The sequence below is a fragment of the Thamnophis sirtalis genome, unplaced genomic scaffold (genome assembly GCF_051295495.1).
Source record: "Thamnophis sirtalis isolate CommonGarterSnake01/CBP01778 unplaced genomic scaffold, rThaSir2_p1.2 scaffold_5, whole genome shotgun sequence".
Taxonomy (NCBI): domain Eukaryota; kingdom Metazoa; phylum Chordata; class Lepidosauria; order Squamata; family Natricidae; genus Thamnophis; species Thamnophis sirtalis.
The window spans coordinates 110,289,708-110,303,525 of NW_028261385.1; the positions used below are offsets into that span (position 1 = coordinate 110,289,708).

The 13,818-nt window shown below is 43.3% G+C and overlaps 1 protein-coding gene across 1 annotated transcript in view; it reads right to left on the reverse strand.

Annotated features, from left to right (window-relative positions):
- Positions 1–7,910: 7,910 nt before the first annotated feature.
- Positions 7,911–13,818, reverse strand: part of ATP1A1 (ATPase Na+/K+ transporting subunit alpha 1) — a 30,661-nt gene continuing 24,753 nt past the window's right edge. Inside the window, exons 15-23 of the mRNA XM_087716538.1 lie at positions 13,123–13,273; positions 11,609–11,777; positions 11,208–11,362; positions 10,885–11,008; positions 9,389–9,534; positions 9,129–9,259; positions 8,866–8,967; positions 8,542–8,633; positions 7,911–8,227 (exon numbers count right to left, since the gene is read on the reverse strand). Of these exons, the coding sequence (XP_087572664.1) occupies positions 8,199–8,227; positions 8,542–8,633; positions 8,866–8,967; positions 9,129–9,259; positions 9,389–9,534; positions 10,885–11,008; positions 11,208–11,362; positions 11,609–11,777; positions 13,123–13,273 (1,099 nt within the window). The 3' untranslated portion in view covers positions 7,911–8,198. The remainder of the gene's footprint in view (positions 8,228–8,541; positions 8,634–8,865; positions 8,968–9,128; positions 9,260–9,388; positions 9,535–10,884; positions 11,009–11,207; positions 11,363–11,608; positions 11,778–13,122; positions 13,274–13,818) is intronic.

Below are 13,818 nucleotides of genomic sequence, written 5' to 3' on the forward strand. Positions count from 1 at the left end.
TACCCCAAGCTCTGGAAATAATTATTCACAGAAAGTACATCTTTTTGGGACAGATCATTTGTGCCAAGATGTATAATAGCATCAACATCACAGTCCTTACTTGCATTCTTGACTATCTTAAGAATATGCCTCATGTCTCTGCTGGCAGTAGCACCTGGCAGACACCTGACCTCTTTAAAAACCTCCATATCCTTTCCTAAATTTACATCCCTTATGATTGAATCACCAACCAGAAGGTGACTTCTTTTTGCATACCTTGCTCTTCTTGTGCGACTAATGTGTGATACCTGGTTCCCCATTTCGCCTTTCCGAAGTAAGTTCTGCATTTTGGACAACGATCCCCCGCTTATTTGAGTCATCATTATCACACTACCTTGACCTGTCTCTTTAGTGTCCCCATTAGGGTCAGCAAGGGTGCAATGTTCCCTCTAATTTTTTTTCAGTGTGAGCGGAAAAGTATAGTGTTTGAGCGGCACAGTTTCATGCCTGAGCACCTAAGAGAGCCACAGTTTGAACTGCTGTCACGTCTGCTGGACATTTACGCAACATACCAAGCGTCAAGCGCCGATTGCTAGCGAGGTTTCAGCCTGATGAATGCCAGGCATGAAAAGTGCCACTCAAAGACTATACTTTTCTGCTCACCCTGAAAAAAAAAAGGCTCTCTGCTCAGCTTTTAGATTGTTAGACTGGCTAGAGAGAGACATGGCACCAACAGGGTCCTGGGTCCTGGCATTTTGCAGGCAACCTGTCCTCTCACATTCCTTTGGAATGCAACCCATCACATGTGAATTAGATTTTGCCAATTATCCTATTAAAAGATAACGCTATTATTCTAAAATACGACTAACTCGATATTAAAAACTGTAAATATGTAATGCTGATAAATAATAGCAGTAATTGTTATTTAGTATGATTAAAATCAGTATTGATATATCAATATAATATCTATCGAAATTGACAATATACACTAAAATAACAATACAAATATATAATGTGGAATATAAATGTAATAAATATAATATATAAATGCAACATAAATGTAATAAAATAATTTATCATGAAACTCTCCCCCTTTAAAGTAGTAAGATCAATGAAATAGTCTAGCAAGTTTGGACAATATGCTATATGTTATGTTACTTAAGAATATATATACCTCAGAATCAGATACAACATCCACATCATTCCCAACTGAGTCAATAAAATCATATGCCATGCCAAAACTATTTTAAATAAAGATATGAAATTAATCAAGTATTGCATTTATTTTTCAAAATGAATGTACAATTTTTTTATTATTTAAGTTTTGTACCCTATATTTTCTAACTAACGTTAACTTTAAAAAGACGTTACATCAGACTACAATACAAGTAATTAAATGAAGACTAAAATAAGTGTTTTGGCATATTGAGCTTTTTATATTTCTTTCTTATATTGCTTCCTTAGTTGAGAACTTGCTCCTCAGCTTACTTACGCATTAACTGTTTGTTGCTTTTATGGTTTATTCATTCACTGCTCCATCTTCAGTTTTTTTCACAGGGGGCAGGGCTTCCTTCCTCCCTCCCTTCCTTCCTTCCTTCCTTCCCTCCCTCCCTCCCTCCCTCCCTCCACTCCTTTGGCCACCAATTTTGATCCAATTCTCTCTCTCTCTCTCTCTCTCTCTCTCTCTCTCACACACACACACACACACACACACACACACGTTCTTTGTGGGGGGGTTAATTACTCCGCCTCACTGCGCAAAGTCGGCTCAGCATGTGTTCGGCCCCCACTTACGCCGAATCAAATCCGCGGCCGGCGGGACCAGGGGGTTGCATTTCAAAGCCGCCAGTCCTCTTGCTTCTTCTCCTTCACCAGCAAAGCTCCCGCTGGCGCCTCCGCCCATGGCAGTGGTGCCACTCCCTCCACGCGGAGCCCCTGAGCTGGCTCCCGCGTTATCCCTCCCCCTTCCTCCTCTGCCGTGCTTTTGAGGCCACGGGAGCTAGTAGGAAAGCGGCGGAGGTGGAGGCGGCGACAGGGGTAACCCAGAGCCCAGCTGAGGAGTCAGCTGCGCGGCAGTTAGAAACTTCTGCGCAGGGATTTCTTTCCATGTGCGCGGCCGCGCACACGCGCACCTTAGAGGGAACAGTGCAAGGGTGCTATATTTGTTATGCTGGGTCACAGCAAAAGCTTTGTGTTTATGGTTCACAGCTCTCACCCTGCCAGATCCCACGGTTGTCCAGACTGCTCTTCTCCTGTGGGATCTTTGCAGTAGGGGGTGGGCTGATAGCGTGGCATCTCTGTAGAGCGGAATGGCCAAATTGGACATCTAATTTCTGCTTGAAGAGCAGAGATTAGAGATTCTAGACAGGTAATGTGTCTATGTAGACTAGTAATTTGTTTACAAAGGGGACAGTATCCAAATTTGAAAAGGTATTTCAAATGAATGTTGGAAATGAAAATGTAAAGGACTTTTTATCATTTATGATGGATAAATCAAAGACATATTGGAATAGGATTCATACTCTTAATACAGAAGATTCTCAAAATGAATATAAAAACTAGAAAATTTTCCCTTGAGTTTAATGGAAAAAGACTTGGATTTTTTTTGGCAATTTTGATATTAGTATGTTGATGGCAGTAACTTTATGCCCAAAAATGGAAGGACATTTTGATTTGCATAATGGACGCATGTTTACAAAAGCTGATGGAGTTAGCAGAGGTGGCTAAATTGACTGCTTTGATAAAAGAAAAAAACACAAGTACAGTAGTTTTGTTTCTACTTGGCAACTGCTTCTGGACTTTGTGCTTGAAATGGGGGGAAATGAAGCTTTGATTTTGGTTTTTACTGATCAGATAGATCTGTTGTTATAGAAATGGCTAGTTTATACTATTATGTAAAAGTAAAAGTTGAGATTCGATATTAGTTCTTATTCTACTGCAGGGGTGTCAAACTCAATTTGAGGAAGTGGACAAGGGCATGGGAGTGGTGAGTGCCTCCACCTGCTTACTGGACCCATGTCCCTCCTGGGTGGTTTCGGCCAGCAGGGAGATTACACGAGGCTGGCTCCAGAGGATTGTTAACACCTCTCTACAGGAGGGATCTTTCCCGCTGCCTTTAAAGGATGCGGTGGTAAGACCCCTACTTAAGAAACCTTCTCTGGATCCAGCTATCCTTAAAAACTACCATCCAGTCTCCAACCTCCCCTTTGTAGGGAAGGTTGTTGAGAAGGTGGTGGCCTTTCAACTCCAATGCACCTTAGATGAAGCAGCTTATCTAGATCCCTTTCAGTCCGGTTTCAGGCCTGGTTACTCCACCGAAACTGCTTTGGTCGCGCTGACCGATGATCTCTGGTGGGCCAGGGATAGAGGACATTCCTCTATCCTGGTGCTTCTTGACCTCTCAGCGGCCTTCGATACCATCGGCCATGGTATCCTTCTGCGACGACTGGGGGAGGTGGGAGTGGGAGGCACCGTTTTACGGTGGTTCTCCTCTTACCTCTCAGACAGGTTGCAGTCGGTGTTGGTTGGAGGACAGAGGTCGACCCCTAGGCCCCTTAAATACAGGGTGCCGCAGGGCTCGGTCCTGTCCCCCTCCTATTTAACATCTACATGAAGCCGCTGGGGGAGATCATTTGCCGGCATGGGATTAAATACCACCAATATGTGGACGATACCCAATTGTATCTGTCCGCCCCATGCCAACTCAGCGAAGCGGTGGAAGTGATGTGCCAGTGCCTGGAGGCTGTTAGGGTCTGGATGGCACTCAATCCAGACAAGACCGAGTGGCTATTGATGTTGCCTCCCAAGGATAGTCCAGATTTTCCATCCATTAGCCTGGGGGGTGAAATTCTACACCCCTCAGAGAGTGTCCGCAACTTGGGTGTCCTCCTGGATTCGCAGCTGACAATAGAACACCATTTGTTGGCTGTGACCAGGGGGGCTTTTACCCAGGTTCGCCTGGTGCACCAGTTGCGGCCCTACGTGGACCGGGAGGCACTTCAAATGGTCACTCATGCCCTCATCACCTCAAGCCTCGACTACTGCAACGCGCTCTACATGGGCTGCCCCTGAAGAGTGTTCGGAGACTACAGTTGGTCCAGAATGCAGCCGCGCGAGCGATATCGGGTGTACCTAGATACACCCATGTTACACCTATCCTCCGCGAGCTGCACTGGCTCCCTATTGGTCTTCGGATGTGCTTCAAGGTGCTGGTTATCACCTTTAAAGCCCTACATGGCCTAGGACCTGGATATCTGCGAGACCGCCTCCTGCCACATATCTCCCAATGGCCGATAAGAACTCACAGGCTGGGCCACCTCCGGGTACCATCGACCGGACAATGCCGGCTGGCGGCCCCTTGGGGGAGGACCTTCTCTGTAGCTGCTCCGGTCCTGTGGAATGATCTACCCACGGAGATCCGGACCCTTCCCACTCTCTTGGCCTTCCAAAAAGCCACCAAAACCTGGTTGTTCCAGCAGGCCTGGGGCTGTTGACCCATGAATGAGGTCCAGCCCCTATCTAAGTCGAGTGTATGGTGTGTTCCTTTTAAATCTGTTCTCGTCCTTTCCCTATTTTTTTGTTTTGTTTTATTCTTGTATATTTGTAAGCCGCCCGGAGTCCTACGGGATTGGGCGGCATATAAATTTATTAAATTACAAATTACGAATTTCATTGAGGGCCGCATCAGGGTTGTGTTTGACCTTGGGGGAGAGGGTCAGTGTAGAGATGGGTTTGGCCAGGGTGGGCGTGGTCAACATCACTCATCAAGGCTGTTTTCGGCTGCGGCAGAGTCCTGCAGCCCTCTGCCAGCAAAAATGGAGCCTGAGAGGGTGGTTGCACGCAGCCTCCCTGAGCTCCATTTTCGCTGGCAGAGGCACCATGGGCCGGTCCTTCACTGTTTCACTGCAAACTTTCTTTTCCCAATGGACTTTTAGTTTGTAAGGCTCTCATTTTGGACAGATCATCAACCCGTGAGTGTGACTGTACTAGAATGACCAAATAGGAGTTGCAAGAATTTAGTTGACAATCAGCAGATCTGGATCCTTACTGCTATTTATTAAAGTAAAAGTTTCTGTTGCTGTAGAAATTAATGGATGGCTCTGTACTCTGCCTCATCCACTGATTTTTATGGGAGAACAGAGACTACTTTATACTCAACTGTCTTATACTCTGACTTTAAAAAAAACCAGAGAACAACTACCATAGATGGAGAATGAGGAAGGTTGCACAATACCTCCAATTTTGAAATGCTAGTATTCTATCTTGACTCGCTCGTAGCCTTTCTAGACCAGACAAGCCATTTGAATGACACAGCATGCCATTTGGCAAGGAGACCTGATGAACTCTATTGCAGATGCCCTGTCCTGTGGCTACACTGATGAATTTCAAGTCACTTAAAGCCATCTTTACCAGAAACTGGCAGGAGTTCCTCAAGAATAAGATTGTCAGATTAATATGATCTCTTTTTATGACTTAGTGATTAGTTTGATGGGCCAAGTGAAGACTGTGGTTAAATAACCTAGCATAACCTGATCTGAGTTTGACAGGGTTTTTCATAATATGCTTGTGGGCAACTTGCATAAATAGAAGATGGCATTTCTTTGAAGAATAGAGGGAAGGTGCCAAGGAAACCAAATTATGTGCAGGCTAAGGCAGCTTGGGAGTGGTAATGCTGTAGTTCTTTTGTACTCTGTAGCAATGCAACCACATTTGAGCTCTTTATTGTATCCAGTTCTGTCCATGGACCTTTAAAACAGAGATGGACAATCTAAAAGAATTGTCTATGTAGAGGAATGACAGGAGAACCGCCAGAATGATACGTGACATCAGAGCCTGATTCTGCGAAGGAGGAACCGGAGCTGGGGCTGATGGAGGAAGTGGGCACAGCCTCGTTGGCTCCGGAGGAATGACCGAAGGAACAGGAGAAGGCAGCCTTGGGTCCCTTGGCCCTGGAAAGAATTGCCAGCGAGGAAGAAAGGGCACAGGACAACTGAGAGAGGGAGGAAGAAAGGACAGGCAGTGGAGCAATGAAGGTCCAGTGATGAGCAAGGACTGTTCCCTCCTGATCCCTGGGCATGGGAGAGAAGCACAGGCTGACCCAACGACTTGGGAGGAGAGTGTCCCACCCCTCTTCACAAGGCTCATCTGGGGACTGAAACTTAAAGTGACACTGTTGGGAGGGGCATTTGTTGGGAAGAAGGGTTGAATCTGTGGAGCCTCTACTACAGTTGCTGACATCTGGATGTTGCTGTGCTTTATCTTGTGTGCCTTGCCTTGTTTGCTGCCGCACTAACTGGGATTCCTGGGCTACTTGCAGCCAGAGGCTGTCGGAGATGCATGAGAGCTTTGCTCCAGGACTTGCAGTGGGGACGTTTGGAGCAATAAAGGGGAGTTAGAACTGGCTGTGTTGCTGCCGTGCCTCACCCTGGGTCATCACACCTACAAATCCTAAGGAGAACCATTAAAATAGCAGCACATGTTGAATGAAGGGCACTACGATAGAAATTTTTAAAAAGGAGATTAAGTCTGACCTTTACCACAAACACCAGTAACTCCCTTACTGGAACTTTTCAAGTGGAGCTGGATAGCAACCTATTGGGAATGAGTTAGTGGGTTTCTGCAGGGGGTTGGAATAGATGAACTACCAGATTCCTTCCAATTCTTACATGTTAGATTCTCCTTCTATTAAGGACTATGCATTAACTTTCCATAATTGTACCCTTCTGCCTATAGACTGATTTTGTTTCAAGGGTCTCATTTTTGCCTTAAAAGCCTTCCTGATTCCTAGGAATTCTGTAATGCCCCTATAAAACTAACCTTCTGTGAGAATTAGCCCAGAAGCCTTGCACTAACTAGTTTCAAAATTTCTCTCTGATATATTGTCAGGACTTGCAAGTCTGAGGAAACCACTTGTTCACTCCACTCATTCCAAAACTCTGCAAATTTACCTGCCGAAATTAGGAAGAAATCCAGCACCAAAATAAAAGCATTTCCTTTGCCTGGGATACCACTCTGTGTGCTTGGAGACTGGCAGTGGACTTCTCAGCTCTAACAAGAACGGAGAGACCTTGGTTTTGTGTTCCACTGAGGTCAGTCCTAGCATCAGAAATTGCCAGCTCCATACACAGCCAAGTGTGTATTGGCTTTTGTGAGGGAAGGTGGTGTGGAGCATGAGGACAAGTCATCTGATCCCTAACTGACCTATTCTTCACTGTATCCTTGAAGCATGGCAGAAAACAGCTTGACTGAGGTACAGAAAAGAACCAAGTTCTTTGTGTTGTGGGAACAAAGGCTGTCCTGTGAGAAGGTGGCTCCCCATCAGCCCACAGAGATCAGCTGGCCTGCAATTCATCGCATAGCAATTCCTCAAGGCATCATTAGCAAAAGGGTTAGGAAAGCTTTTGAGATGTGGAACGAGCACAGAGACATCTCCGTTTTTAATGTATTTTTAATGTGCCTTTTCAGGTTTTTTTAAAAGGAATGTTAAGATTTTATATCTAGACTTTTACAAATAAAGATGGATCAGAAGAGGAATCTGTCTCTCTTGTTCATGGTAATTCAGGAGGTGAGCACATGCACCATGGAAGAGCAGAGTGCTAGCCAGTTTAAAGGCAAGAAAAGTGGACTAGGGTCAGGAGGCTTTTGAGGTTTCTTTAAAGGATACATAATGGCAGCAAAATGGACAGTGTGGAAGCCCTGTTCTAATTGGATGCTGACAGTAGGTATTCTGAAACAAGTGAAGATCTGACAAGACAAATTGACCTGCCTAAACAGTGTTTCTTGTGCCTTGCCTTTGAACAGCTGGTCCTGTAGTATTAGTCATCCACACCTTAAATCCCTGGCTGATAAGTTATATTGGATTCTTGGTTACATAAACTCACTTCCTGATCATAAGTATACTTCAGAAAAGGAACATCACCAAGTTATAGAAGTGAATTTTAATATACTTTTTATTACTCATTTTATAAGCAACAATACCACTCCACTTAAACCTGTGGAGCTATACAGCATGTGGCTATTTTTCCTTGTTCTTGTTGTGACTCTGTAGAATTTTTTCCACCCAAAGCCTGGACTATATTAACACTACCCATTTTTTCCATTGCATTATTCTTCTTCACTCTCAGTTGCTTTCATCCTCCAAAGATTCCCTCTTCCTGCATCTCAGGTGCAAAAGAATGGAAGGAGGCCAAGAGTGCAACTACCTCTGGTCCAGCAGTCCTTTAGTAATAGGTTTCTTTTTCCACCCAGCCTACAGAGGACAAGAACAAAGACATCAAGTTGTATATATCATAGTTTAAATACCAGATTAATCCTTGATATCAACAACAAATTAGAGAACACACAATACTAAGCTCTCAAAGCACAGGTGAATAAGTTAAATATAATGTTATAATGTAAATTCATGTCAACACCTGGGCTTCCAAGGTATTAAAAGGAACCTCTCATTCATAAAGATGATGATGATTATATTTATGTTTCACGACTGAATTCTTAGAGAGCTTTCTAGATTAGCACAAAGAGTCTATGGCACCATAGAATGTTGTTGAGTAAATAGTTGCTTACCTCCAGGGCTGCGTCTGAGGATTAGTTTTCTTACTTCATCATAGACAAAGATGAGAAGAGAATACGGGAAAGCACAAAACCACCATGAAGGTCTGCAAGGTTAAAAAAAATAGTTGTTGTACATAGCTGTATGACATAATTGATGGTTAGCAAAAGCTCAGAAGCTTCAAAAACAAGAATGAACATACAATTCAGAGGAAGCCCAGATCCATTCCTTTAATTAAAAATGATCAAAATTATGTTAAATCCAGTAATAGCAACTGAGGAATAGATGAGCTAATTATCAACTTCAAAGGCCCAACATTACTCAGGTTTATTACTTACTTCAATGGGTACATTTTCAAGGCAACACCCATTCCTGGACAATAAGAGAGGAAGGCAGCAAGAGCAGTTTCTTCAAAGAGACCAAATATTAGGATCTTGTTCCTGTGGAAACATTAAGAGATCAAAGTTGATCTTGCAGGCTCTTCAAGCTTGCAAACATTTTCCCAAGGCTGCTGGCCTACATTACTTCCAGGTTGTGTGATATTCAACAATGCAAGGGCCACAGGGGGAAAAAATGTCCTTGTTAAGAGTCTGCTACTTACTTCATTCCTTGCTGGAAGACAGAATTCCTTCTGGTCTTGCAGATAACCAAGTCTGCCCATTGTACCACTACAATGCTGACAAAGAATGCTGTGTGGCAAGTGAATTCTACAATTTTCCTTTGCTCATAAGTCTAAAGAAGATTAAGAGGAAAAGAATTGGTTATTGGGCTTCCTCCTTACTGCCAATGAAACAAAGATCCAATGGGCATGGGGTTTAGTAATGTCTGGCAGTAATCCCCTAGAGCTAAACACAAACTCACCCACTGCTGCCCATAGCTGTCCTCCACATCATTTACCCATCGATCATCCCACTTCATTCTAATCCCCAGTAAAGTGTATGGCAAGAAGCCATTCTCTGCGAGGATTACAAAGTATGTGAAGAAGCCACCCAAGGCTTGGATCATCCCTAAACAAATAAGACAGAGGTGAGCAAATGTTAGCAGTACTTTTGGAACACACACATTCCAAAAACATGGGCGTCTCTTTTGTATGTTATCTTAAAACCATCTCATGAAGCTGAAAATATCTCCCCATCTTCCAATTAACATAAGCGTGAATCATTTTTGTAGTACACATTTATTCAAATGATCTATTTGCATAAAAACTTATTAAGGATGAAATAGCGGCTATTGCTATACTGATCTTTGTAGAAAAAATATACAAGACTGCAACTTTCCAAATTCCAGCAAAGTCTATCTTCATCATGTTGAAGGACTATAGTTTTTCTAAGGTCTCTTGCACAACATAACTGTACAGAGGGCTATACAAGATGGCCATTCCAGGAACCAGCACTGGCCTCTTAAAGGTACCTCCCACCCAGCTGTTAACCCCTAGTCCCAACATCTAGTTGGTTCCTATTTATCCCCCTAGTGAGTACTTCTACTCCCCTTTCCCACTGAAGAATTCACCTGTCCTTTCCTTAGTTGTACAATACAATGTACCTTCTTTTGCAGTTTCCCTTAATGATGTTAGCTTTCACTATTATTAGCACCCTAAATTTCTATAGTATACAAGTCATGATTAATGAGCCTCCTTATCAGCCACAATCCTACATATACTAACTCGATTGCTATTAGCAATTGCATTTTTTCATGTGAGAAGTGCAAGAGTGCACACCTTCCCTAGCATATGAGGAAATACAGAGTGTTGCAAGCCATATCAATAGAAACTGATCTCTGAAAACTAGTCCAGACTGCTCTGGATACTTCCACAGCTGTGGCATTGAAGTTCAAAGTGATATAAGCCACATTCTATATGTGAGGTTAGAAAATCTGTCACAGTGGATAATTGGGTGGGGGTTCACTGTTTCCGCAGTCGTCCCCCCCCAAAAAAAGTTAAATTCTAATGGGTAAAATATAACTTGGGGGAGGGGAAGTACATAGGAGAAGTGCAGAATAGTATGAATGGCATGTCCTACACCAGTGGTTCCCAAACTTGGCAACTTTAAGACTTGTGGACTTCAACTCCCAGAATTCTCCAGCCAGCAGAGCTGGCTGGAGAATTCTGGGAGTTGAAGTCCACAAGTCTTAAAGTTGCCAAGTTTGGGAATCACTGTCCTACACCTATTTTAGATTTTATGTAAACTCTTTCAACTTTCCTGCTTGCCTTCCATTAAAATAATGCAGTACTTTAAAAGGTCTGCCATCTCTTTTCCCATGTAAAGCATTGTCTAAATCTTTGAGCATTTGCCCTTCCACAAAAAAATGCCCTCTCTATTCACCCCCAAGGAGATACAGGCGGGTGCCTCTCCACTTACCAATTTGGCCATAAGCCATGCTAATCAGCCTTTCGTTTACCAGTTTGTCTGTCTTGGGGTTTCTGGGCTGCCTCTTCATGATGTCACTTTCCGCTTGCTCATATGCCAGAGATATTGCAGGAACCTTTGGAGCAGGAAAGAGAAGTTGCAGAATTAAATTAAGCTTCATAGACTGTATGCTGATTCATATATGAATCAGTATCATTCACCCTGAAAAAGCGTTTGGCCTCACTGCAAAAATTGTGCAACAGAAATATACTGTGTGACTCATTCTATGAGGTTGAGGGGATTAGTTGCAATATTAATTAATAAATTTTACTTACCATATCGGTGCCTAAGTCAATGCATAAGATGGTGACTGTCCCCAGCGGTAGGGGGATGTTGGCAATTATGAAGATAAGGAAAGGCGTAATCTCAGGAATGTTACTGGTCAAAGTATAAGCAATTGATTTCTTCAGATTATCAAAAATCAGGCGACCTAAAAATAAAGAGCACTTTAAAATGAAAGCAAATAGAAGATTGTCATACATTTGAGGCCAACCTTCCTTCTTGCACAAACTCTTTAGAATACAAAATGGCTACTTTTCCCTGTATCAAACAGGGAGTTTTATATTCTTCTTCAAGCACATACAGTTCCACACAGAATTTGGGGACTCAGACTATAACATTGAAGAAGAGGAGTGAGACAAGTTCTTCAATTTAGAAAACTGAGTTAGGTATTTACCTTCTTCAACTCCAGTAACAATAGAAGCAAAGTTGTCATCCAGTAGAATCATGTCAGCTGCCTGTTTAGAGACATCTGACCCAGCAATGCCCATAGCAACACCAATGTCTGCCTTTTTCAAAGCAGGGGAATCATTCACACCATCTCCAGTGACAGCTACAATAGCACCCTGAAAGATTAAAACAAACTCTTTTTTTCTAGACACTTCATTTCAAGGACAGCCTAATCACTGGGTATGCAATTATAAAGCAGTGAGGCATCAGGAAGTTATGCAGAACAGATCAACGATGGGAAAAATCCTGCAGATCTGTAGTGGATGGTAATGCAAGAGAGAGATATTTTGATTGATTGATTGATTGGTTTAATGTGTATGTATATATGTATGTATGTATGTATGTATGTATGTATGTATGTATGTATGTATGTATGTATATATGTATATATGTATCGTGTTTCCCCCAAAATACGACAGTCGTATTTTCTTTTGCCCCACAAAATATGGCCTTGGGCTTATTATCAGGAAGGGCTTATTGTTTTGGGGTTGCTGGGTGGCTGCTCCCTTGTGAGCAGACTCCCGAAGAGTCGGGCACAGCCTCAAGGGCAAAGCAGCCATGAGGTAACCACGCTCACAAGCAGCCACCTGGCAAATCCCCTCTCCAGCCAGGCAGAACACCACTCCTAGCGGTATCCCAAAGGCGGCAAGCAATGTGAGCGCCTTTCTCCCCCATCCCGGCTCCGCCACTTCGGGATACCGCTAGGTCGGTGAGTGGTGCTCTGCCTGGCTGGATATTTTTGGGGGTGGGCTTATATTTTTGCCCACGCGAAAAATGTGGCAAGGCAGTTTCGGGACAGATCGTATTTTGTATGTATGTATGTGTGTATGTGTATGTATGTATGTATGTATGTATGTATGTATGTATGTATGTATATGATGTATGTATGTATGTATGTATCTATGTATGTATGTATCTTTGTTTTCGTAGATTTTCACGGGTGTAGGTATGCTGGTCTTGTTGTATTCGGGTCTTTTCCCATGTAAGATTGAGATTGTCTTGGCAACGTTTCGCCGAGGTCTCACTCGCCATCTTCAGGCTGGTGTTTTCAGCTTAAAGCGTGGTTGGAGCTGCTGTCTTTCTATAAATCTTGGTGGGGGTGTGTGGAGTGCTGGCTTTGTTTCAGTAAGTGGATTGATTGGCTGGGTGATTGTATCATGATTGGTAGATTGGTGCTGGCTGTGTGTCCATTGTTGTTTTGTGTTGTAGGCCTGGATGGTGGGTGGGGCTCGTTTGCTGACTAGGGCTAGTTTCCAGATGTCTGGTATATATATATGCAAGCTCTATTAATTAATGATAGAATAGATTCATTACTGAAAATCTAAACAGATACTGGACACGAACTGTCAGGATTTCATTAACAATCAGAAGCTAGAGGGGGTAGATCACTTTCAAAGTCTTTACCACTCAGATTTTATATAGAATGGACTAACCAACATTACAGGGATCCACTCTGCATACCTGCCGTTGGCAACCTTCTACAATAATAAGCTTCTGTTGTGGAGACGTTCTAGCAAAGACTATTTCTGTATGGTGTTTTAGAATATCATCTAGTTGTTCATTGGTCATATCCTTCAAGTCCGATCCATGAATCACACAGGCTTTCGCATCTCTGTAATTTAAAAGATAGCATATTGAAAAGTTGCAGATTATTCCTTCAAACCTTGCTTTCCAATGAAAATATATCCTTGAAGTTAACTCAGGTCCCAGTGACTGTGCCCTTGCACTTTCTTGACAATATCAGGTCATGCCCCAACCAAGTATTTACCAAGGTTCAACACTGCTTAGCTTCAGAGATTAGCCTCCCATTGCTTTGTGCTGCCATCTAATGAAGCAGTGCTTTCCACATGCAGCACTGAGCTTGATTTGCCTTAGGGCTCTGCAACTCATTCTGTGCATGCAGAGCCTATGCCCAAACCCATTTCACACATTTTTTGTCATAGCATGGAAGGAAACAGAGGCTGTTTTATAGGTAGAATTTTCTTAGTGGCAGGGAGTTGCTGAGTACCTGGAAAGCTAAAGCGCAGACTGAAGGCAGGTGGGCCAGTGGGACATTCTGCACTGAGATGGCAGTGATGGCATCTGAGAGGGGGATGGGGGCCAGTGGAAGCTCCTGGGGGAAAGAGTACAGAGGACGAGCCCTACCCTAGTTGCTCA